We start from the raw sequence: 25,500 nt of genomic DNA, 5'->3' as shown, positions 1-25,500 counted from the left end.
GCAACGATATGTCAACAAGGAATATCGATGTACGCTCGTACGCCTGATGTCGGAAACGAAGGGATTTCGCATTATAGTAATTTTGCTTCCTCGTTTTCGATTTGTTGTTTGCGTCCATTGGCGTTGCGCTATGTCGACGCCGTCCCTGCTTGAGAACGATGCAGATTGAAGTGAGATGGACTCCATGCAGCACGGCAGCTCGTCTTTAGAGGTGGGTAGACGGGCGGCCTCAGGGGGGCAGAGACTTAGCGATTGTTATGAAGGGGCTGCTGACTGTGTGACACACAGGGTCTAAGTCCTGAGTTAAGCCTGTCTGCTCTCCCTGCAGGAGTCAGCTCGGCTTTAGGGGGCCACACACACACACACACACACACACACACACACACACACACACAGAAAGGCATCATTAATTGAATTGAATTGACAAAAAAGAAGAAGACGAAACTAAGGGCATTCTCCTTTAGTACAGCTAAAGAAAAGGTGTGTGTGTGTGTGTGTGTGTGTGTGTGTGTGTATATGTGTGTATGTGTGTGTGTGTGTGTGTGTGTGTGTGTGTGTACGTGTGTGCGTGCGTGTGTGTGTGTATGTGTGTGTGTGTGTGTGCGTGCGCGCGTGTGTGTATGTGTGTGTGTGTATCTGTGTGTGTGTGTGTGTGTATGTGTGTGTGTGTGTGTGTATGTGTGTGTGTGTGTGTGTGTGTGTGTGTGTGTGTGTGTGTGTGTGTGTGTGTGTGTGTGTGTGTGTGTGTGTGTGTGTGTGTGTGTGTGTTTTGTGGTAGTAGTGGCTGCGGGGCTCTTGTAAGGTTAAGTCTGCGCTCTAAGCTGGAGCCTGGGGACGCGCTGGGAAACAGGCCCTCCCTGTCAAAAGCCATCAGACAGGTGGAGAAAAGGAGCCCTGCTGGGGTTTTCAGCCCCTAAAACAAACAGAGCCGCTGCACGTCTAACCCGACTCGCCCCAGCAGCCAGAGCTCGCTGCGGGCCGGCCGGCGCACGGCACACACACCGGACCGGGCCGAGGAATGCCGGGACGGGGCGGACAGGAGGGGGCGGGGGGGGGGAGGGGGCGCGTCGATCGACGACGACCACCTTGAGAACGTCGCGCGCACACACACACACACACGTCCACGGGGGGCAAAGACAAAACCGCCGCGATTTGTCTAACAGAGCGTCGGAACGTTTAACCCCGTTCTTTTCAGCGTCAGGAATGTGAGGAATCCTAGCCTGACCGTTTGTAAAAAGATTGTTCCCCCTTTTTTTTTTGAAGGAACAGAGGGGAATCTTGGGAGCGACGATCGGGGTCCGTTCTCTTTGATGCTCCTCTCCCCCCTCCCCGTGTTTAGCCATGAGAGAAGGCGGTGTGAAAAGTGGGGGTGCTGCTGCTCCGAAGGCGCCACTCGTGTGGGGTCCCCCTCTATATGGCTGATCATAAGGCCCCTTTGTGCCCCCGACCAGATGAAAAAGACACAGAATTAATTGCAATGGAGGAGAGAGAAAGAGAATGTGTTAAATGAAATTAAAATCAAAGCCGCCATGGCTGAATGGGGGCCCGCCCTTTATTGCCCCCCCCCCTTCCCCTCCCCCCCCCCAGAGGTTTTCGACTTGCATGGCGACACTTATAAGCGTGGACAAAAGAGAAAGTGATTTCTAACGGGGTCAGTGTAGAATGGCGGTTTGTCGGTCACTCGTGAAAAGCGTCAAAACCATTTCACTCGATTTATGGCTGCTTGAATAACGAGCCCTAATTACCGATTGGAAAATAACGTGGCGACTAATAGAACTACTTTCTTGGGCGTAATGATTCGTTGATTTCATTCAACCCGACTGGTGAAAATGAAAGGATATTACAGAAGTGGGGGTAAAAACAGTAGATAAAAACTGCCATTTAAAGCTGTGAAGCTGCCTTTCCTCCATCTATCTCAATAGAGAGCCAAAGTGGAACGTCACTTCCTGCTTCAGCACTGTACCAGAGATTTTCATTCGCCATTTATTTTCCCATAGACATTTCGTGAAATGTGTATAAAAATAGCTTTACTTGTTCAAACCAAACAGTTCAGATATATTTAGAAACAGGAGAGATCGCATAACATTTCACTCGGACCAAAACATTAAAAAAATGCGGGTTTAAAGAAAATATTTTTTCAATGTTGTTTTTTAAAGTTTTGGTCCGAGTGAAATGTTCTATGGTCTCTCCCGATTCTAAATATATGGCATCATGGCAGCTAGAAATAAGGTGGATAAAAAAAAAATACAACTCCACCATCCATCTGTAGCAGTGTGGTGTTGATGGTGTTGCAGCTGTTTGGCTGGCTGTTGTGTGCTGCTGTAGGTGTTTCTGTAGCAGTGTGGTGTTGCAGCTGTTTAACTGACTGTTGTGTGCTGCTGCAGGTGTTCTGTAGCAGTGTGGTGTTGATGGTGTTGCAGCTGTTTAACTGACTGTTGTGTGCTGCTGCAGGTGTTCTGTAACAGTGTGGTGTTGACGGTGTTGCAGCTGTTTAACTGACTGTTGTGTGCTGCTGCAGGTGTTCTGTAGCAGTGTGGTGTTGATGGTGTTGCAGCTGTTTAACTGACTGTTGTGTGCTGCTGCAGGTGTTCTGTAACAGTGTGGTGTTGACGGTGTTGCAGCTGTTTAACTGACTGTTGTGTGCTGCTGCAGGTGTTCTGTAGCAGTGTGGTGTTGCAGCTGTTTGGCTGGCTGTTGTGTGCTGCTGCTGCTGCAGGTGTTCTGTAGCAGTGTGGTGTTGCAGCTGTTTAACTGACTGTTGTGTGCTGCTGCAGGTGTTCTGTAGCAGTGTGGTGTTGATGGTGTTGCAGCTGTTTAACTGACTGTTGTGTGCTGCTGTAGGTGTTCTGTAGCAGTGTGGTGTTGACGGTGTTGCAGATGTTTAACTGACTGTTGTGTGCTGCTGTAGGTGTTCTGTAGCAGTGTGGTGTTGATGGTGTTGCAGATGTTTAACTGACTGTTGTGTGCTGCTGCTGCTGCAGGTGTTCTGTAGCAGTGTGGTGTTGACGGTGTTGCAGCTGTTTGGCTGCCTGCTCTGTGTGCTGCTGCAGGTGTTCTGTAGCAGTGTGGTGTTGACGGTGTTGCAGCTGTTTGGCTGCCTGCTCTGTGCGGTGCTGCAGGTGTTCTGTAGCAGTGTGGTGTTGACGGTGTTGCAGCTGTTTGGCTGCCTGCTCTGTGTGCTGCTGCAGGTGTTCTGTAGCAGTGTGGTGTTGACGGTGTTGCAGCTGTTTGGCTGCCTGCTCTGTGTGCTGCTGCAGGTGTTCTGTAGCAGTGTGGTGTTGACGGTGTTGCAGCTGTTTGGCTGCCTGCTCTGTGTGCTGCTGCAGGTGTTCTGTAGCAGTGTGGTGTTGACGGTGTTGCAGCTGTTTGGCTGCCTGCTCTGTGCGGTGCTGCAGGTGTTCTGTAGCAGTGTGGTGTTGATGGTGTTGCAGCTGTTTGGCTACCTGCTCTGTGTGCTGCTGCAGGTGTTCTGTAACAGTGTGGTGTTGATGGTGTTACAGCTGTTTGGCTGCCTGCTCTGTGCGGTGCTGCAGGTGTTCTGTAGCAGTGTGGTGTTGACGGTGTTGCAGCTGTTTGGCTGCCTGCTCTGTGTGCTGCTGTAGGTGTTCTGTAGCAGTGTGGTGTTGATGGTGTTGTGGCTCAGATGGACCCTGAATCAAAGGAGCATGCGGTCAGGCTAATGCATGGGGTGGAGGTGATGCTGGTGGCTGCTGCACGGAGGGTGTGTACGGGCTGCTGGTGGTGTGTCTGCCGAGGGAAAGGTGTGTGTGTGTGTGTGTGTGTGTGTGTGTGTGTGTGTGTGTGTGTGTGTGTGTGTGTGCTAGAGCTGTCACTTTTTCCCAAAATAAATTTTGAACGAACTTTAATTGCCCGCAAAATGTTCGAATATAATAAGTTTTTTGGTTAATTACATTTTTTTTTTTTTTTTTTCAGGCCAGGCCAGGCCACCGGGCATCGGCCCGACGTGCCCGATTATGCAGTCCACGCTTGCCGGTTACATCGTTTAAGAAATTTACCACGAGAGGAAGGGGGTTGTGGCCACATTTACCACTGGTACAGGGTTGTGGCACGAGGCGAAGCAGAGTGCCATAAACCGTGTACCAGTGGTAAATGTGGCCACAACCCCCTTCCTCGAGTGGTAAATTTCTTTTCTACAATAGCTACCACATAATATAAAAAATACACAATTGTAACATTCAATTCATTTATTTACAATCATTACTGAGCTCAGCCAGTTCTCTCTCCCCAATTTCACCATGTCGTTCTTTGTTCACTTCACCTTCATCTTCATCTAACCACTGCTCAAAACTCAATCCACCCAGTAAATCAAACGTTACTACGAAATCGGACATTTCCTTGTTAGAGATTTGTAGACTGACAGGCTAACAGTGGGCGGAGTCAGCACAGGTGTTCTTCATTCATCAGGGAGCGGAGTGATACTGCAGTTGGAGCCGAACTGTAGATTGTTGGCCTATTTACCACTGTTGCTAGCCAATCAGAATCCAGTATTCACTCATGCTGTTGTAGAAATAAATATATATAATATAATATCAAATATTAAAAGAATATAAAAAAAAAATCCTCAGCTGTCCTCATGGTCCAGTCAGTCAGCTCCTCTCCGCTGCTGTGTTAGCTTGGACGCTCACAGTCACAACACTGCCTCACAAACTTGGCTGCATCCAACTCGAGACAACTTTTCAGACCCTCCTGGAGACAATCTTTCTTAGAAGAGAATAACGCGACAAATCTGGAGACTTTTTCTGACATGGGATTAACATTACCAGCAAGCAACAGTTGGTTAATTTTGGTTAATTAATTATTATTATTTTTTTTTTATTAAAAAATAAATAAATAATTTGAACAGGTCAATTACAATCGAACATGCCCCCCCTCCCCCACATTCGAAGTTAAATTCGAATTTCGAATAAAAAGTGACAGCTCTAGTGTGTGCGTGCGTGTGTGAGAGTAGCAGGCAGCAGCAATGGTTTGTTGTTGATGTTTTTATGCATCATCTGTCTGGATTAGGGCTGCACTAACGATTAATCTGTTTATTATTTTCCCCAACTAATCGATTAGTCTTTTGGTCAATAAATTGTCACGAAACAGTGAAAAATGTCAATCACTTTTTCACCAAAGCCCAAGATGACATCCTCAAATGCCTTCTTTTGTCCTGACTAACATTCCACAACCCAAAGATAATTACTGGCATAGAAGACTAAAGAAACTAGAGAATATTCACAGGAGAATTGTAGTATTTTTTCTTAAGAAATTTGCTAAAGGATTGATTATAAAAAATAGTTGAAGAATAATTTTCTGCCGATAGACTAATCGTTTGAGTTCTAGTCTGGATGATATCATTGATTGTTGAGAACTAGGGCAAAACAGATCTTAACGTTGGAAGAAAAAATATGATACAATATGATACAATATTACATAATAATATTATTAAACCTTACAAAGGTTTAAGATTATTATTATTATTAAGCATGTTTTGAAGTTTAGAGATATAAATGTTTTAATAGATAAACACTATTAGCTGAACAACATAAAAGCATGTTTAATTAAAATCAATAAGGTTGACGGGGGTACCAATTTCATTTTTTCAAACCAAGTCGGGTGTTTGTATATCTGAGTTGTTGCTGTTGGTGCCAAACAGTGCGCCACCATAGCCCACTCACAGCCAGGTACTAGTATGCACCTTTCAGCTGATTATCAGATGGAAAATCACAGCGGGGGAGTGTGTGTGTGTGTGTGTGTGTGTGTGTGTTTGTGTGTGTGTGTGTGTGTGTGTGTGTGTGTGTGTGTCTATGTGTGTGTGTGTCTGTGTGTGTGTGTGTGTGTGTGTGTGTGTGTGTGTGTGTGTGTGTGTGTGTGTGTGTGTGTGTGTGTGTGTGTGTGTGCGTGTGTGTGCAAGCACCCATGTCAAGGTGCCTGCATTCACGCGCTTATGTAAGAACAATAGCAGGATTTGTGTCATAAAGATGACACCGTCCCGACAGGAAAATACTATAGGATGTTCATCATTAAGGGGGACATAAACGAGTGAATAAGTAAGGGCATTGACAGGTAGTAAGACGTTAATACAGTCAGATATTTTTAGAAAGTTGAGTATGGTTTAACAGTGGTTTTCTGTCAGGGAGGGCTGCTTTTCCTACGTCTGGCCAGCGGGGTGGTGGGGGGGGTGAAGAAAAACAGTTGGACTTTTGAGGACACATTATCTAGGTCTTAACACTGCTACACCTTGTAACCATGTCAATTTTCCTCAACACCTGCAACCTCAAAAATAACCCGCCCACCCATCCCTCCTCTCAACCGTTCCCCCCAGAACCCCCCCCTCCCCCACCCCACCAGCTCAGATTTCCATGTCATTTGGGAGCAGGAAGCCGTGTTTTGTGTCCAGCCCTGTGTCGTGTCGGGGTGTTTTCATTGGCCCAGGTAAAGCCGGGGGTGTTTTAATTGGCCCAGGTAAAGCCGGGAATTACAGCGGTCTTGTCAGGGATGTATCAGGTTTAAGCCTCAGCTTTCAAAGCCAGGAATTCTCGGAGGCCCCCTCGTTTTGATCGACGCCGGTGTGTTACGGGCTGTTTTCAAACGCAGAGTCGGTTGGCTTTGGTCCGAAGTTGTCTCTGCTGCATTTACGCACCGGTTCAGTTGCGTTTCACAAAACTTCGTACGTTTATAGCAAAAGCCATGTGGGAGCAGTCGTTTCCTTAACTGCTCACACAGTTTGTATAGGAAAGGGTCTTTCTTTAAGGTTAAACCTTCTCCGTAAGCCACAATTCACGATGTGTTTGACTTCAGGCTGGACGATGATTCAATATTATCCTTTCTCGTCTTTCAGTGGGATTATATTGTGATGATATGGTGATGTCGGGATATCCTCTCACAAGCCACGCTTCAGAGGAGAGGTGACCACGTGACCGTTTAGGAGACTTGCTAGTACCACTTTCTTACAAGTGGCGGAGTCTGCGGTGCCGGGGTAATGGTATCTCTATGAGCATCTCTGGTGCAGTGGATGATGTGAAAGGCCATGACTCTAGTGTCCGCGCTGATTCCTGACTTACCGTTCCACATCCCAGATGCGAAGAGGGGAGGGGAGCAAGTTATCGCAGCACGCCGTGCCCGTTACAAAGGAGCTGCAGAGAGAGAGACAGACAGACAGAGAGAGAGAAAGAGAGAGAGGGGGAGAGAGAGGGAGAGAGAGAGGGAGAGAGAGAGTGAGTAGGGTTTGAATATCAACATTCTTCTTCGTCTTGTTCTTCACTTGGTGGAAGTTTGTGGGACAAAAATGTTGCATTAGAACAGGGATGTCAAAGATACGGCCCAGGTTTCATCCGGCCCGCGAGATGTTTTGGAATATATATATTTTTTTTAAATAATTATTATTATTAATAATATATAAATTCGCACCCCATTATCATGAACTACGTGTGGCTAATAAGAAAGCTAAGAGTTAATTCATAAGTTAATTAACCTGCACTACAAGGAAGTATGTCAGTAGGTCATCAGGTGTAAACAAAGCCGCCATGATGCCACACTGGAATTGAATCGCGCATTCGGCTACCTACCAAAAAACAAAGGAATCAACAAGATGCTGTCGAAAAAGAGAAAGGTTGACACGGAATGCAGGCAGTTTCAAGAGAAATGGAAAGAGCAGTATTTCTTTTGTGAAGTAAATGGGTAAATGAGTCGAATTGATTTTAGTAAAAAAAAAAATCCGGCCCCCATGAGGTCTCAGTTGAACAAATCCGGCCCTCTACCTAATATGAGTCTGACACCCCTGCATTAGAATCACTTCCCATAGACCAGTGAGCAATTTTACAATACAGTACCGCCGCCACGCTGGTTCGTAGGGGGAAAAGGCAATGGGATTTTTTGGGGATGGGGATTTCGGTTAAATGCGTGAAATCAGGTCTGTGGTTGGTTAGCAAAAGTTTATGAAACAGCGAAGTTTGTGTTCAGCAAGATCATCTGCACAAATGAGGGCCACTTTTATGACTTTTGAAAAGTTTTCTGAAAATCGTGTTAAAAGAAACGCATTTATGCTTCATTTGTGAAGAGTATCTATTGTGTGTTTTTTGTTGGACCTTGTGTGTCTGTCAATAAAGCGATGATGATGATGATGATGATGATCTTGCTGAACACAAACTTCGCTGTTTCATAAACATCTGTTAACCACTGACCTTATTTCATGCATTTAACCTGAAATCCCCATAGTAAAAGCCCATTGTCTTTTCCCCCTACAAACTGGAAGTGCTACTCCCAGACTCATTACTGCGGTACTCTAATAGGCGATCAATCAAACTGCATCATATCCAATAGATCAATACGAGCTGATGACACTGACTGGACCAGACCTATCAGTCTATGTCCAGCAGTAAATATGCTGGTGCAAGCAAAAAAATGGAACAAGTTTCATAGGAAGAAGTTTCACAGCAAGAAAAAACATCCAAGATGAAGGGGACACTTCTTCACTTCTAGAATAAGAATTCTCTCCGCTCTCCCCACGGCCCACCCTCGCCCCCTGCTCCCGCACACTCTCCCCGCTGCTCCCACACACTCTCCCCACGGCCCACTCTCGCCCCCTGCTCCCGCACACCCTCGCCCCCTGCTCCCGCACACTCTCCCCACGGCCCACCCTCGCCCCCTGCTCCCGCACACCCTCGCCCCCTGCTCCCACACACTCTCCCCCCTGCTCCCACACACTCTCCCCACGGCCCACCCTCGCCCCCTGTTCCCGCACACCCTCGCCCCCTGCTCCCACACACTCTCCCCCCTGCTCCCACACACTCTCCCCACGGCCCACCCTCGCCCCCTGCTCCCGCACACCCTCGCCCCCTGCTCCCACACACTCTCCCCACTGCCCACCCTCGCCCCCTGCTCCCGCACACTCTCCCCCTGCTCCCACACACTCTCCCCCCTGCTCCCACACACTCTCCCCACTGCCCACCCTCGCCCCCTGCTCCCACACACTCTCCCCACTGCCCACCCTCGCCCCCTGCTCCCGCACACTCTCCCCACTGCCCACCCTCGCCCCCTGCTCCCGCACACCCTCGCCCCCTGCTCCCGCACACCCTCGTCCCCTGCTCCCGCACACCCTCGTTCCCTGCTCCCGCACACCCTCGCCCCCTGCTCCCACACACTCTCCCCACTGCCCACCCTCGCCCCCTGCTCCCGCACACTCTCCCCCTGCTCCCACACACTCTCCCCCCTGCTCCCACACACTCTCCCCACTGCCCACCCTCGCCCCCTGCTCCCACACACTCTCCCCACTGCCCACCCTCGCCCCCTGCTCCCGCACACTCTCCCCACTGCCCACCCTCGCCCCCTGCTCCCGCACACCCTCGCCCCCTGCTCCCGCACACCCTCGTCCCCTGCTCCCGCACACCCTCGTTCCCTGCTCCCGCACACCCTCGCCCCCTGCTCCCGCACACCCTCGTCCCCTGCTCCCGCACACCCTCGCCTCCTGCTCCCGCACACCCTCGCCCCCTGCTCCCGCACACCGCACATTGTTTCCCAGCAGAAGAAAAGAGGAGAAAACTACAACACTTGTGATCCTTTGATTGGAGTGACAGGTTGGAATTAGCGGCCTAGGTATGCATGTTGAATGCGAGCGCACGGGGAGGGGAGGGGGAGAGGTGAAAGGAGAGGGGAGGAGCGCCGCAGGAGAGGGGTTGATAGGGTGTGTTGGGGGTGTTAGGGGCTGTGTAGAGGGTGGGGCGGTGGCCAGGGGTGCCCGCCGGTAGGGGGGCTTCTGTCGGGCTGGGCCTGCATCTCAGGGGCTTAGGGCCCTCCTAGTGGGTTGACGGACAGGGGGGAGGGACCTGCCTTTTACCCATAGAGACAGGGCAGCTGACAAACGCTGTCGCCCGTGACGAAAACACTATTGCTAATAGATACAGAGACACAGAGAGGAGTCATAAGAAACACTTAACTCCATTTCTCTGTTTTAATCAGTAAGGCAGGGCAAATGTTCATGCCCCAGAAATCCAAAATGAACAAGGTCTGCTAGAATTGACAGAATTCTTAGCAGGGGGACACCAAAGCACCTAGAGCCTCATACTAACACAATTATTTTAGGGTTTTCATTCAAACTATTTTACGAGCTAAACTATTTTTTGATCACAGGCGACCAAATCTAAGCATCTATTTGTTGTCAAGATGCTGGCGGTGATTTTTGGCATATTTGTCTGTCTTCACTGTCTACAGACTGAGTTACAAGGCAGTGCTAAGAGGCATAAAGAGAAATCGGTTGCATCATTAACGAGTCAACTGTACCCTGTAGTGTAAGTCAGTGGTTCTGAACCTGTGGTACGGTACCACCACCAGACCCGTGTATATAGAAGAGTCCCGACATCTCCATTCACTCCAATGGACCAGTTTTTTTGACTCTCAAGAGTTCCAGGAAGTAAGGTCCTGGATTAAGCAGCACTGTCGAGTTGCAGCAAAATGGACAGTTTGTGTTGTTGAAAGTTTTTATTTTTTTATCAAATTGTACATTATCAGCTTTATTTTAGCATTCAAAAGTAGCGCGAGACCCCGTCCTGGCTGTTCATTGGCTAATGAGTCACGCATTTTGGTCCTCCGCTGATGCCACTCTCTCTCTAAATTGCTCTGGGTACCACTGGTGGTACACGGGGGTCCCCTCCCTCTCATACCTTCATACGGTGATCATCTCTGAGGTGGTACTTGGTGTAAAAAGGTTGAGAAGCACTGGTGTAAGTAACCAGATGGCCCCCTGTGGATCTGTACTGGTATCGGGAAAAATTCCAGGGATTGTTTCAGCGACCCTATATTTATATCAGGGGACCACATTTAGGGTCTCGACCCCGAGGTTGGGAAAGGTTAAAGGTTAACTCGCTCCTCTATAAACCAGAGTGAAGGGAAGGAAGCTATTAGCTACTGTGGAGGTGTGTCGTAAGAACCGGCTTGTGGCTCCTCAGCTCTCAAGCAGTTTTCCAAAGTAAAGTCAACTTTACTCTCTTTAAGCTCTTCATTGTGTTTAGAGCACCAGGACGATGGTGACAGTTGGCTGCAATTGACAAGATGCATTTCTCTACAACACTCAGGCAGTTGTAGGGGAAATGTATGTAATAATACATCATCGTAAGCAGGGCTTCTCAAACTCCGGACCATGATCCGACTCCGGATCCCAGCCCAAACTACAAGTCAATCCAGACCGGACCTTGTGTCACATTAGTGTCCGACGCGTTGTGTGATTGAACGTGTATTTACTTGTGTGTGCGAGGCCGCAAGCGAACCGTCTGACACACTCTGCAGAGCGCAAGTTAACCATCCTTGATTTTTACTGTGTGTGTGTGTGTGTGTGTGTGTGTGCCACTATTTTCCTATGGAAGGGGCGCGCGATCCAGGCTCACCGACGGCTGCACGGTGGATTGCAGACGTTACTGCAGGCAGGGGTCGGTCGCGCAAAGACTTGAAAAGAGTTCAACCCTGAGCAGATAGATTCTGCGCATCATGCATCACTTCTCAGGTGGACAACTCTCGTTGCCTGGCAACAAAACACCATATTCCCGCTGCGTTTCATTTGTGCCACTTTGCGAGGCGGGTCGCCGATCGGCTTTGCTGCAGCAAATGATCCCCACATTCAGAAGGCGGCCATTCATGTGCTCAGTGCTCACCATGTTGGTTCCACATATCGGATGTGGAACAATGAACATCGTTAAAAAAAAAAATGCCTACAGCAGCAGTTTGACCAGTGAACAATTGTGGCTCAGTGCCCAAGTGCCCAGGTGCAAGGCATAGTTTTAGGCAAACATCTCTCCACTGATTCAAACCACTACTGTCTATTGGATGTATGTAAAGTTATGGTATGACATTAAGTTATGGACATTGATTTATGTCGGTGCATTTTACTAGCATTGTTTCCGGAGCTGACCTTTGAACTTGTGTAAAATTCCTAAGTGGACCTTCAATAAAAAAGAACTTGGGAGTACCCCCTGACATAAACTTTTGGTAGTCAAATTTAAATGATATCCATTAGGGGTCCTGCTGAGATTCCTACAAGGTCTGTGGCAGGTTGGTGTTGGCATCAGCATAGAGGGGAGTGGTGAGGACGGAGCGGGGCGGCTGTGGGGGCGGAGGGGACAGGGATGGGGTGGGGGTAGGGTGGTGGCGATGGGGGTGGGGGTAGGAGGGGGGTAAGGACGTCCAAGTGAGGCACAGAGGCAGCTGTCAGGCCCGTTAAGCGGCACAGCCCGCTGGCAGGCCCCCGGTAATTAGTGTTGGGTAAACTCATTTACGGCCCAATCGGGTCGGGCGGGGCCGGGACCAGTATGCGCGGTGGGCGACCTCTGACCCCGCTGACACAGGATACAATAGGGTTACGGTCACACTCACTCCCCGGACCCTATTACTCTCCATTACTCACATTACTCACCCCTCAGTGGGCGCTGGCGGTGGGGGAGGCGACGCGGGGAGACTGGCCACACAATGAAAGAATGAATTCACCCTCAAATCCCTCACCCCTCGAAAGCGCTAAGAAGGCCTGATCTGGGGTCAGATCTCACACTGATATTATAGCTGCTAAGGTCAGAGCCTCTATCGCCTTATGTGGGGCAACACACACATACGTGCTCGGGATTCACCATATCGGATTTTTTTTTGCCGATATCCGATATGGCGATATTTTTCAACTCTTTTGACCGATTGCCGATGCCGATATATGTGCGCATTTCTTTACACCTAATTTCAGAGGACATCAAGTGTCTCCTGTAGTGGAATTAACACATTATTATTATTGTGCCTACTCTTATGGACATAAATACAATGCTTTTCAAGATGTATACATTCACTGGGCAAAATAAGAAAACTGCTGCAACTTTATGTAAAACATGACATATTTTTTTTATGTAACAATTTGAAATTTCTTTCAAACAAAACGTTAAGATTCATCCTACTTAAACATCATGTCATATCGGTAGAAATGCTTTTTTCGGGCCAATATTTAATTTTAAAGCCTTGCCAAGGCCTTGAGCCATTGGCAGATACCAATGATCAGTGTTGGGGGTAACTCATTACAAAATTAACATATTACATGTAATATATTACTTTTAGCAGTAACTCAGTAATATAACTTATTACCAATAGGATTTCAGTAATATTATACCAGCTACTTTGTCAAGTAACACAAGTTACTTTTTTTTTTTAATCAAAGCACATAATTAAATAAAGATACAATCATTTCCTAATCAAATTGTGTTTTTATGCAAGTAACCACTATAGATGACAATAACAAAGGAAAATGATAACATTTAGAATTTTGGACGGTTTACACTGTCTTCAATCATGACGGTTTAAATTATTTTTCGGGATGGTTCTGGAGCGGAGATGTCATTCTGCTACGGCAGTTATTTTGGTGAAAGCAAGGCAAAAGTAACGTAACGTGTAGAGTCTACACAGACTGTAATATTGTAAAGTAACTTATTAATTTCAAATGAAAGTAACTAGTAATATTTAGTATACAGTATTACATTTTGAAAGTATCTTGCCCAATGACGTGCCGATATGATCGTGCATCCCTAATACGCACACACACGCACATACAGACACACACGCATGCCATGCACGCACGCACGCACGCACGCACGCACGCACGCACGCACACACACACACACACACACACACACACACACACACACACACACACACACACACACACACACACACACACACACACACACAAACTCTATGTCTGCCTCTATCTGACAGAATGGAGTCCCCCTCTGTCTATTTCCCTATGTGTGCCTCCTCCCTCACTCCTCTCATCATTAGGAACATGCTGGGCCTCCGCTGCCGTTTGGGTAACCTCATCAGCTGCTTGTATTATCTAAGGGCCTGTGTGGCAGGGTCACACAAACTAACTCAGCCCCCGCTGGGACCCCAGCCCCATCCACACACACACTCAAGAAGAGAAGCACAAACACACACGCACACGCACACACACACACACGTTCACTACGTCCTCTCTCTCTCTCAAGCCAACGCACGCTCGTTCATACAAACCAACGCACAGATAAGTACATACAGTAGAGAACGACAACAACTCACACATAAACACACACAGAGTGCGAGAGCCCCTGCTGGGAGTTGACACCAACAGTACCAACATTGTTAGCTCCGAATCAACACGCTGACCGCACAGGGCGCCCGGCACCACGCTCTCCCAAGAGCACCACCGACACACCACTCGCTCCTGTCCAAACCTCGCCATTCTCAGCCCCAAACTCACAGCACATCAGAGGCACAGTCCAAACCATAATCACGCCTGGAATAAATACTAGAAGTGAGCACACTTTGCACGCTCGGGGTGGAGACTCTGGAGACGATGCGTTGTGGGCACACTTTTCTGGGGCGGGGAGGGGGGGGGCACTGCACTCTGTCGGGTCCCCAGCAGCGCACGCCGCAAGTTTGAAGTGGATCGGACGAGCGGTTATCCAGATACGTGAAAGCCATGTTCTGACCGAATTGTGGTTGAATTGCACGGAATTCGACACTGAACTTTCTTGGGTCCCCAACAGCGCACCTGCCAAGTTTGAAGTTGATCGGACAAACGGTGCTTGAGATAAACCATTTTTTGTGTTGCCAGTAGGTGGCACTATGATTATGCACGTGTCCGAATTGCATGGAATTTGGCACTGCACTCCATTGGGTTCCCGGCAGCGCACTCCCTTGTGTTGCCAGTAGGTGGCGCTATGACTATGTGCATGTCCGGAATTGAGCACCCCACTCCGTCGGGTTCCCGGCAGCGCACTCCCCAAGGTTGAAGTCGATCGGATGAATCGTTCTTGAGATAAACTGCTTTTTGTGTTGCTAGTATGTGGCGCTGTCCGAATTTCATGAAATTCAGTACTGCACTCTATCAGGTCTGGAATTCATATGCAGCATGCATGTTTCATATTTTGAATATGAACCGTCAAGTGTATTTTTCAGTCTGTGTGGGCATGTCACTGCTGTGAGCATTTGCTATAAGTTTCGACTGGCGAGGATCTACTTCACATGAACAACCACCAAAGACCACATCAACGTACAGTATACCTGCACACGCCTATACATGTAGATCAGTGCATACTAGACTTTTAATTACAATTAAGTGGGATTTAGCCTAGATAATAGTGACAGCTCTAAGTTGGAATTAAATTGTATTCCTCCTATAAGCAGCAAGGCCTATTATCAATGTTTATCAATGAAACCATTTGCGTGGGGGGGGGTATAAAACATACTTAGCGAAACACAATGCAAACAAATGCAAAATCGAAAAAAATAATAATAATAACTTTATATGCCCTCCACCTCCTATCTCAAAATAAAATACCTTGCCCCCCCCCCCCCCTTAATATTGGACAGCCCCTAAAGTTAGTCTTTTCTGCTGAAGACTCATCGAGGAGGAAAGACTGAATTTATATAAAAGATGAGTCAGCTGTTGGCTTTTGATTACAGGTCTACATTGGCTTCCATGTTAAAACCAATGACAAGAGCAAAAGAGACCGACTGTTCCAATATGTCTACCACTGGCTGCATGTACATCCTGTTGCTGTTTAGTGGCTCGGGCTGTGCTCGTTTACAGTTGGACTCAAATCTCTAAGCCTGTTGCTTGTTCAATTTGGCTCGCACTTCAGGTCGCAACTTATTTTATTGCCTTACATTTGCCAAATTTTAGGGCTTACCTAAACAGCCACTTAAAAAATACACTCATCCAATTAAGACAAAAACAAAATGTTTTTTTTCAAAGCAAATACATTTTCAAGTAAATCATTTATGCATAAGAGTTCAGTCGAAAACCTCCACTGGCCGAGTTGGGACTTGTGGCCCTGTGTGTCAAATGACTTAAATTCTCGCCTTTCAGAAACGCTCCGCAGACATCAATGGCCGCCTCGACTTTTGTTGGAATTAGGGAATTCCAAACAACTCTCCTATTAAGGAGAAATAATACAAACACAAAAAAGTAAATCACTATTTATCCAAGACTCTGCCCCCCCCAGGACCAATTACGGATGAATGGCAGAGAGCAGCCCAGATCCCGGCTCTGGGAATGTGGAGGCATTTGGCTCTGGACTCCAGGGGCGGTTTAGCTTTGCCCCCCCCACCCCCACCCCCACCCCCCCAGTCAGAAAGAGGGTTGTTAATTTGTTGCGCTTGACCCCGGGCTTTGTGCCCGCCGTGTATCTAGTTTGTAAAAAGTGCTTTTATCTGCTTTCTAAATATGTCGGAGCTCAAAGGTTTATGATGCTTTTATATCGGTCTGGGAGGGGGACAATGGTCGAGGGGGGGCAAGCGCTGACCCCCGCTGACACACATACACACACACACACACACACACACACACACACTCTCTCTCTCTCTCGCTCGTCTTTCTCTCTACCCCTTTCTTACACACCGATATGCATGGGAAAACATATGCGCGCACACAAACAGACCTCTCTCTCACACACACACACACAAACTGTTATGCATGGACACACACACACACACACACACACACACACAGCATTGCATCCCCCCCCCCCCCCCCACCAGACCCCGTCGCTCCATCTCCACCCCCCCCGTGGCCCTTTTGGCTTCTGTTTGTGTCCCCTGTGTCTGGGGTCACCAGGACATTCCTGGCCCAGGCCCCTCCGCTCTGCTCAGCCGGCTGGAACAGACCCGGGACCATGCGCAAACCGTCCACACCGGGACAGCCCGAACCAGACGCAACACACACACGCACACGCACACACACACACACACATACACACACACACACACGCTGATGTTAGAATCATGTTGGGCCTATCAATGGAAAAAAGGAGGGCCACATTTGAATAAAACGGCTTCAAACAATTGTCACTCAATATGTCCCTGGTTACTACTAGTAATAATAGCTCAGCTTATTACGTTCTTCTTCTTCTTAAGAGGTTCCTGCATGTTCGTGGAAAGCAACGACGACCCCAAACCAAGGAGCATCTAATGCTAGCTGGTAGAACTCACATTTCATTTCGTTCTACCAGACCTGAAATGTGAGTTTGCGTGTACGGCTGGTTTACCAGGCTAATCTAATGCCCCCCCCCCCCAAGGCACAGGAACCCACACAAGCATTCTCTATTTTTTTCTGTATAGGTTACTATTTATTCTCATTTTATTACCATATCCCCTTTCAGTAAACTAACCACGTTTTCCATCTGATAACAATTTACAATTTGGTGAGAGGCCATTTCAAATACTGTTGAAAAAGATTAAAACGTTCAGCTTAATTAAAGAAAAAACAAACAAGTTTGGGGCCGGGCTTTTCAAGGAAACAAACATTCTTGTATGGGGAGGATGAGAGAAGTCTATGTCAGGTCTTATGTCAAAGCCAAGACAAATCAGAGTTCAGGGCAATCAAAAAACCAAAATCATAAAAAAAATAAACAATACAAAGACTTTTTCAAAAAAAAATTAAAGCAACATGTGGACGGCTACGAGTAAACGTGGATACAATACAATTTGCATGTCAGTGAGAGTGGGTAGCGACGCGCCTGGGTGACGAGCGCGATGCGTTTCCATGGCCGAGGTGGGCACGGAGCGCGACTGACAAGTTTGAAATTGGGATCCAGCGGGAGCAGAGCTTCAGTGATCACAGACCTCTCTCTCTGTCTCCAAATGTGGTGGGAGTGACACTCATTAGGATAATGTGTTGTATGAACAGCACCGCCGCCAATACAGATCACACTCTCCCACGCCGTTAGCACTCGCTGCTGTTTACATCCAGCAATGCATACTTTATTTAACACTTCCTGATCACAAAGTTATAAAGGGACCATGGTTTGCGCGATGATTTTGGTTTTTAGTATTTTCTTGCTTCTTACGTTTTCTGTACAAAATGTACTTTGACATTTCGGAGCAAAAAAACAAAACCTGGTCCATCTAAAGATGTGGAGTCAATAAATGGAAGGGATCTCTTAATCTGGTTTCAAAAAAGAAAAGAAAGTAACCAATATGACCTGCTGCTTCAAAGAAATCACAACTTTTCACTTGTATAAACTTGTAATCTTACTACACTTACTAAAGGGAGGGGGGACGTATGTTACGAGCTCAATACGCACCAAGACAGGTGATTATAGCAAACTAACTTAACTATAATAATTAACTATAATAAACATAAACAGTAAAGAGACAAAAGTACTCTCCTCAAGCATCTCAGCATAAGCTTAACTTACTCACCATACCAGGCTAAAGTTCAAAAAGACGAAAAACTACAGATGAACAACCGCACGTCTTTTTTCTTTTTAAATCAAATTGTCTTGAGTCTGCATATTTTAGTGACAGACTGTACGTGCATCCACAGTCCAAGGCAACAGAAGAAAGAACACATTAAAACGATGCATACTTGAGTATATTTTACTAATACAAGTATGCTGGTGGTTAAAGACACGACATGGTTGCTTGTCTGAATTTATGCTCGTATCTTATCTAGCATATACAGCCGACGTTGAGTGTTTCTTGCAGGCCAAATACATGAAAGCACTGGTAAACCTGAGACCTGGGAACACCTGTATGAGGCCCGCGTGTAATGAGAGGTCTTTATGCTGTGTGTGTGTGTGTGTGAGAGAGAGAGAGAGAGAGAGAGAGAGAGAATGTGTGTGTGTGTGTATTCCCTGGCCATGCAACTCTTGTCTGTGCACATGTTTCTGGTGTGAGTGCATGTGTATGAGGCTTCTCCTCAGTGTGTGTTTATGTGTGAAGGCATGTGTGTCTACAAGGTGTGTCTCTCTCTTCAAGGGAATGTCTGCCTGCATTGTGTGTGTGTGTGTGTGTGTGTGTGTGTGATGTGCACAAGCCTATGTATGTGTGCAAGGAATGTAAGGAGTGTGTGTGTGTGTGTGTGTGTGTGTGTGTGTGTGTGTGTGTGTGTGTGTGTGTGTGTAATGAGTGGGTTCAGACCGAGCTGTGATTATTCTCGCCTCCTGCGGCGCGGGTCCTCCGGCTCTGTGGGCCCCAGGGAAAGCGCCCTGTATTTAGCGTGTGGGAACGCACATTCGGCCCCCTTATCGCCGCCATTGTTGCAGCCTCTCTCTTTTCTTCTCCTTTTTTTAACTAATTGAATTCTTGACTCCTGAGCCACAGGGCCGGCCCGGGAGGAGAGACCAAAGAGAAAAGACATGCATTTCAGGGCTTTTTTTTCTCTCCTGTGCTGGTTGAGTGGGGCAGAGCAGTGGGGGTGAAATTGGAGTGTGTGTCGGGGTTGAGTGAGGCGGGGTGGTGGGGTGGGAGTCAGAGAGGGGCTGGCTGGCTGGCTGGGTGGGTTGGTGGGTGTTGTGGCGTCGCCCTGTACTTTGATACTGGAGGTCAAAGGTCGCCCGCCCCCCTCCTCCTCTCGGGCAGTGAGAAAGTGTTGAATTGGGGCCGGTTTATCCAACAATCATTTTCTCCTTTTGGAAAACGTTCAAAAGCGCTTTTGGACCCTGCGACATCTTTGTAGTTGTGCTTGAGGAACTCTAGACAAAACAAACCAGCAGAAAAAGCCCGCCCCTCCCCTCCTTTCTTACCTCTCTTCAGGGTAGCTTCTCCCTTCACTGGCTTCTGCCCAGCCCACCCCCCCCCCCCCCCCCTTTCTACACTAGTGGTCAGTGTAACACCCCACCCCAGCTCCAAGACAGGATCGCCACATAGCTTGGCAGCAATTTGGCGCGAAACAATGCACTGATCTCATTGGCCCGCGACTTGGCATGGAGCAGGCATCAGAGCCAAACCGACCCCAAAGAAGGGGCTTTGTCATGGTGAGAAGAAGAACGGTTTGGGAGGGAGCCCATTATTTCTTATCGAAACCCACTCGCAGTTGGTAACTTTATTGTAGCAATCAAAGAAGCACAACGCAAACCCAAACCCCTCAGAGATCTTCCAAATCTAGCGACCAGCCGACCGCTGGGCTCAAATCCAGCCAACATCCCATCCAGCAGGAAACCCTATCAGGCGTTTCTGATCTGCCAGCGCCGCTGTGAAGTGGCCCAGCCCCAGACTGCAACCTGTCTGGGCTGGTTTGACTGAGAGCGGGGTCTGCAGGAAACACCTCAGTCAACTATTAGCTAACCACCTGCCCCACTTCCTACTCATTCCACTGCCTGGAAGCACACACTGCAAGGATATCACAGGGGAGAGAAAGCAGTGTGTGAGAGAGAGAGAGAGGGGGGGGGCATAAACAAGGGTATATTGAGGGTATGTCTAACTCATTACTTTATTATTCTAAGAAATGTAGTGGAGTGTTCAGACATCTCAATTTGTTGCCCCTCAGACATAATTATGCAAAATTGCGATTTTGAGATTGGGTGATTTTGAGATGATTGAGATTTTTGGACTAACTTTCTCTGCCCCATCGAGTCCGGCCCTCACTTTTGGTGTCCCCATGTCAATCATCCTGTGGCATGTTGTTTAAATGAAACCTACTCCAGTTGGGTCCCTGTAGCACATATGACTTATCTACTTCAAAATTGTAAATAGCAGAACTTTTTTTTTTTTACACTTTTCTAAGTTGAGAGTTCAGATTTGTTTTTGGTTTTTTCAATTTATTTATTTTTCTTATTTTTTGTTATTTGATCAAAAAAAATGGAAATGGCAAAATTGGTCTTCAACACAAAAGTATTTTTTTATGCACACAAAAAAAAGGCAGGATGATGGGTTCCAGTGACCACTATGAAATAAGTCCAGTCCGTGCCTTATTCTCTCCATACAAGTTAACCCCGGGCATGCTGTTGAAAAAAAATAAAAAATAAAAATAATATTTTTTTTCAATGATTTATACGTTAAGCAAAATTTCCCATTTACAAATTTCACGTTGTTGTACCTTAGATTTTTAATTAAACTGATCAATATTTAACAGACTCAGTGTTGTGTTTTGAGACAAATATGAAAAAGAAATTTAACTCATTGAGTGCCAGCCACTTTTGGAGAACGGACGCTCCCAGTGCCAGAGTTTTCAGAGCGTTTTCAGTGATTTCTCGAGGCCCACAGAATATTGTGTGATATTACTATGTAAACACCGAACACGCAAAAAGAACAAGGAGACTCTATTGTATCATCAGCAAAAAAAAGTTTATTGATACCATTTTCCGTTCTTTAGTTATGAGCCGGAGAAGATAGGTTGTTTTCAGCGTTTTCAGGCATTTCAAATTATAAGCTGAGATATTCAGCCTTTTGTGAAATGCAGCATTTCAAGCACATTCACTGACTCTAGATACGGTAATATTTTCTGATGTAGTGATGTGGTGTAGTTGTGTCCTGCCCTGCGTGCCCCACCCCCCCTCCCCCCCCTCAGCTGAAAACTCCTCCCCACACTAGTAACACACAGCCTCGCACCAAGCGTCTAGGAAGCCTGGGAAGCGCCGCCTCCCAGGCAGCGCAACATGGAGAAGCCACACGCGGACTGCAGTGAAAGGTTTGGCTTTTCAGTGTCGCGCTGCTGCTTTTCTAGCGGCTAATCATGTGGAGAAACTATGCTGACAGACAGACAGAGGCAGAAGGACTCAGTTGTGTGCGCGGATTGACTGTGTTCGCACGCACCGTCAGTTGCAGCCACTGGCTGCCAGCCAGAACAATCTACATGGCTCTGGACTGCAGCATGAGCGGGTTCTCTTTCATCAAGGCTATTTCAGGCTGTGTATTCCTGACATTTCTGTAATCTGGAGAGCACTGTCGCCACCTAAGGGTTCTGTAAAATAGGTTATAGACCTCCAATAGCTACTATAGTTGTACAGGAGCTGCGGAAGGCTTTGATCGACGTCCCACCGTCAAAAAACGCATTGGACGTCGAAGGACGTCCGTGGCACTCTACGTCACTATTTAATTGGACGTCGAAGGACGTCCATGGCATTCAATGAGTTAAAAGAAGAAAAGTCTAAAATCTGACTTTTGCATTTATCCAAGGGGCAACAGAGCTCAGAATATTGCATAAAATATTCGGTTTTGAATTCTAATATTAGACTGATAAGTATTACATGTGGACAGAGAGAAAGAGAGAGAGTGGAACAGATATTGACAGAGACAGAAAAAGAGACAGAAAAAGAAAGAAAGTAACGTACAGTAACCCTAATGGTCAAATAATATCTCAAACGTAAAAAAAAAAAAGAAAAGAAGAAGAAAAATGCTATGCATGAGACAAGTGTCTCAGCATCAGGTTAGAGGGAACCAATGAAAACAGTAGGCCCAGTTATCAGTCAAAGATTTAACCCGCAGATGGCCAAAAATAGAAACAAAAAACAGACAACAGTACGAGAAACACTTGCCCGACCGCATTTGAACTCCGCTGCCACCTACAGCGCCCCGTCATATTTCAGTAACCCAGTCCGACATGAGCTCGGCCTGTGGGCAGATATTGTAGCACACAATATGGTGTGGTAAAACGAACTATGATTGAGAAAAGCAATCTGGGGAGAGGAGAGAAAAAAAGGCCAAGGTCAGTGCCCACTGATGAAATCAATCTCTTTTTCCGTGCTGGCAGGGACCCGCGTGCTGGCAGGGACTCGCGTGCTGGCAGGGACCGGCGTACGGAGGGGCCCGTCCTGCACCAGCTTTGGCATTTCAGCGCAGCCACAATAAGCCTGGCTAACAGACCTTGAGATGATATCCACTGGAATAATACAGCGATGGTGATGAAACGGGGGAGGAGGACAGAGTGGCAGTGGTAACAGGTAGTGTGAATGTGTATGTGCGTGGTGGATGGAATGGGCCTTTGCCCATACCATAATCGAATTGAGTCCAGACTCCAGATTTTATCTCGTGATTTCTATCATTTACAATGGTGAGTGGAGATCAAGCAAAAATAGTCTATTCGGAAGCCATTACCTGCATGAAAAAAAGCAGTCTTTAAATAAATATTGCATGCATTATTCCACCAACACTTAGAACATACTGTATATCAAGGAGAAAGGCAATGCCAGCGCCATAATTATGCATTGATTGTTTCATTAGCATAACTTAACAAGGGGTTGTTGTTGTCAAATCCCAATGAGTTCTGAAACCCAAAATCCACTGAAGCCAGAGCTTGCTTGTGGAGAAGTCGTCAGTGCTCGATGTTGACAAGCAACTATGAGCTAACAAGAGGTTGGCATTACAATATACAGTATAGGATGCAATTGATAGAATTTCCAGTATAAGGAGTTAGATGTTTGCTCCGGCCTCAGTCTGGTTCGGATACCGGGAAAAAAACGTAAAATTATGTTTCTTATTCAATTATATCATGCTGTGTTTTTATATGTATCGTAGGTTTAAAGTGGCTAGTACCAGATAATACTTATCCATCATAACAGCATGACTGTGGTGATAACGTGCCCTAGTGATGCTATCCATCCCCCCCCCCTCTCTCTTGACTCTTTAGATTTGTCGAGCGTGAAGCGGGGACAATTACATTTACAACACAAGGGGCTCTTTCCCTCTTCCCTACTGTTGTGAGATAGAAGGCATGGTGCTGGAGGTGGCCACCATTTACCACTGTCGCTCTAAACTAACCTTTAACATCTCACAAACTTTGCCAAAGTGGCACATGGCACAGGCAAATGCCACAAACTGTTAAAGAGAGTGAATTACGACACCTGTCTCGAGCGGCGGTTACATCTGGGAAGAGAATCAGCCACGTGACTGGAAAGCTTGTAGAACATGTACTGGAGATGAGGGTTGAATTGGCTGAATTCAGCTGATAGACAATATTTGCTACTGACGCTTTAGAATTAACAATTTTCATAAAAAATAAATAAATGTTTTTTTTACAAACGAGCACCACAATGGAAATAGGTCTCCAGGACTTTGTTGTGTGTAAATTCCTAGACAATTTTATACGTGTGTATGGTTGTGGCCTAATAGTGGAGCGGCTAAGTGCTTATTTTCATCAGAATCTTTCAGTTGACGATACAAGCGTGAAAATTGGCATGAGCAGTCTCCATGGGTCACTTGACAAGAAAATTGCCCGAGCCAATTGAAATTTCAAGATGGCGGGCATTTTTCAAGATGGCCAACACCTTAGTGGAGCAGTTAAGTGATATAATGGTTTATTTGGTGGTAGAAGCATGAAAATTGGCATGAGCAGTCTCCATGGGTCACTTGACAAGAAAATTGCCCGAGCCAATTGAAATTTCAAGATGGCGGGCATTTTTCAAGATGGCCAACACCTTAGTGGAGCAGTTAAGTGATATAATGGTTTATTTGGTGGTAGAAGCATGAAAATTGGCATGAGCAGTCTCCATGGGTCACTTGACAAGAAAATTGCCCGAGCCAATTGAAATTTCAAGATGGCGGGCATTTTTCAAGATGGCCAACACCTTAGTGGAGCAGTTAAGTGATATAATGGTTTATTTGGTGGCAGAAGCATGAAAATTGGCATGAGCAGTCTCCATGGGTCACTTGACAAGAAAATTGCCCAAGCCAATTGAAATTTCAAGATGGCGGGCATTTTTCAAGATGGCCAACACCTTAGTGGAGCAGTTAAGTGATATAATGGTTTATTTGGTGGTAGAAGCATGAAAATTGGCATGAGCAGTCTCTGTGGGTCACTTGACAAGAAGCCACCCACAACCACTTGAAATTTCAAGATGACAGCCATTTTCCAAGATGGCCGCCACCTTAATGGAGCAGTTAGGCCTAAGTAATCATTTAGTTAGTGATACAAACATGAAAATTGCCATGAGCCATCTCAAAGGGTCACTTCACAAGAAAATTCTCCCAGACATTTGAAATTTCAAGATAGAGGCCATTTTCCGGGATGCTACCACCCGCCATGTGGATCTTTAAATGATACATTTTCTCATAGAAATGTATTGGGTTCCTCAAAAGGCTCTGTCAAGAGAGGTTGTTTGACTGTGTTTTGTCTGACTCCTCACCCACGACCTGTCCAGTTTGGTAAAACCTGTCAGGAGTTGTCTCCCACTGGCATAGCTCTCAGGGTTCACTGAGGTACACAAGCTCCCTTACCACGACAAGGTAACAGTCACAAGGGAGTTTTTTTTTTGTTATTGTTGTTGTTGTTGTTGTTGTTGTTGTTGTTGTTGTTGTTGTTGTTGTTGTTGTTGTTGTTGTTGTTGTTGTTGTTGTTGTTGTTGTTGTTGTTGTTGTTGTTGTTGTTTTTAAACTAACAGCCATTAAATTTGTCAAATAAATACTAAGGGGTGGGGGAACAAAAATATATAACTGGATTTGTGCCGTCACTTGTGGCCTTCATGTCCGTGATGTAGATGACAAGTTCTGAAAAAATAGAGGGATGCCAGTTATGGCTAGCTGAGCTTTTAAGGCTCTGCTCATGCTTGAGGGCATTGAGATGGTCTGTTGTACAGTCCAACGAGACAGGCAGGATGGTATTTAAATTCCTGTGCAACAACATCACCAGCAATAAGCTTTGCAAGGAGCTTCATGTCACTTAGATTCCTGGCATTGTCATTGCTTCTCTTAAGGGGGGCATTGCACTCTCATCTTCACAGATAAAGCACAAAGCTTTCGAGGGCTGGGGTCTTCTTTGCCTCTTGACATTGATATCTTTGGTATCGT

At 46.7% G+C, this 25,500-nt stretch overlaps 1 protein-coding gene across 1 annotated transcript in view; it reads right to left on the bottom strand.

Moving 5' to 3' along the window:
- Positions 1–25,500, bottom strand: part of fbxw4 (F-box and WD repeat domain containing 4) — a 77,580-nt gene that overhangs the window by 34,772 nt on the left and 17,308 nt on the right. The window contains 1 exon segment of the mRNA XM_083650487.1: positions 7,065–7,136. Coding sequence (XP_083506613.1) covers positions 7,065–7,136 — 72 coding nt within the window.

This window comes from Poromitra crassiceps (genome assembly GCF_964638095.1).
Source record: "Poromitra crassiceps genome assembly, chromosome: 14".
In the NCBI taxonomy this organism is placed as follows: Eukaryota; Metazoa; Chordata; class Actinopteri; order Beryciformes; family Melamphaidae; genus Poromitra; species Poromitra crassiceps.
This window is presented reverse-complemented; position numbering and strand designations above follow the sequence as displayed.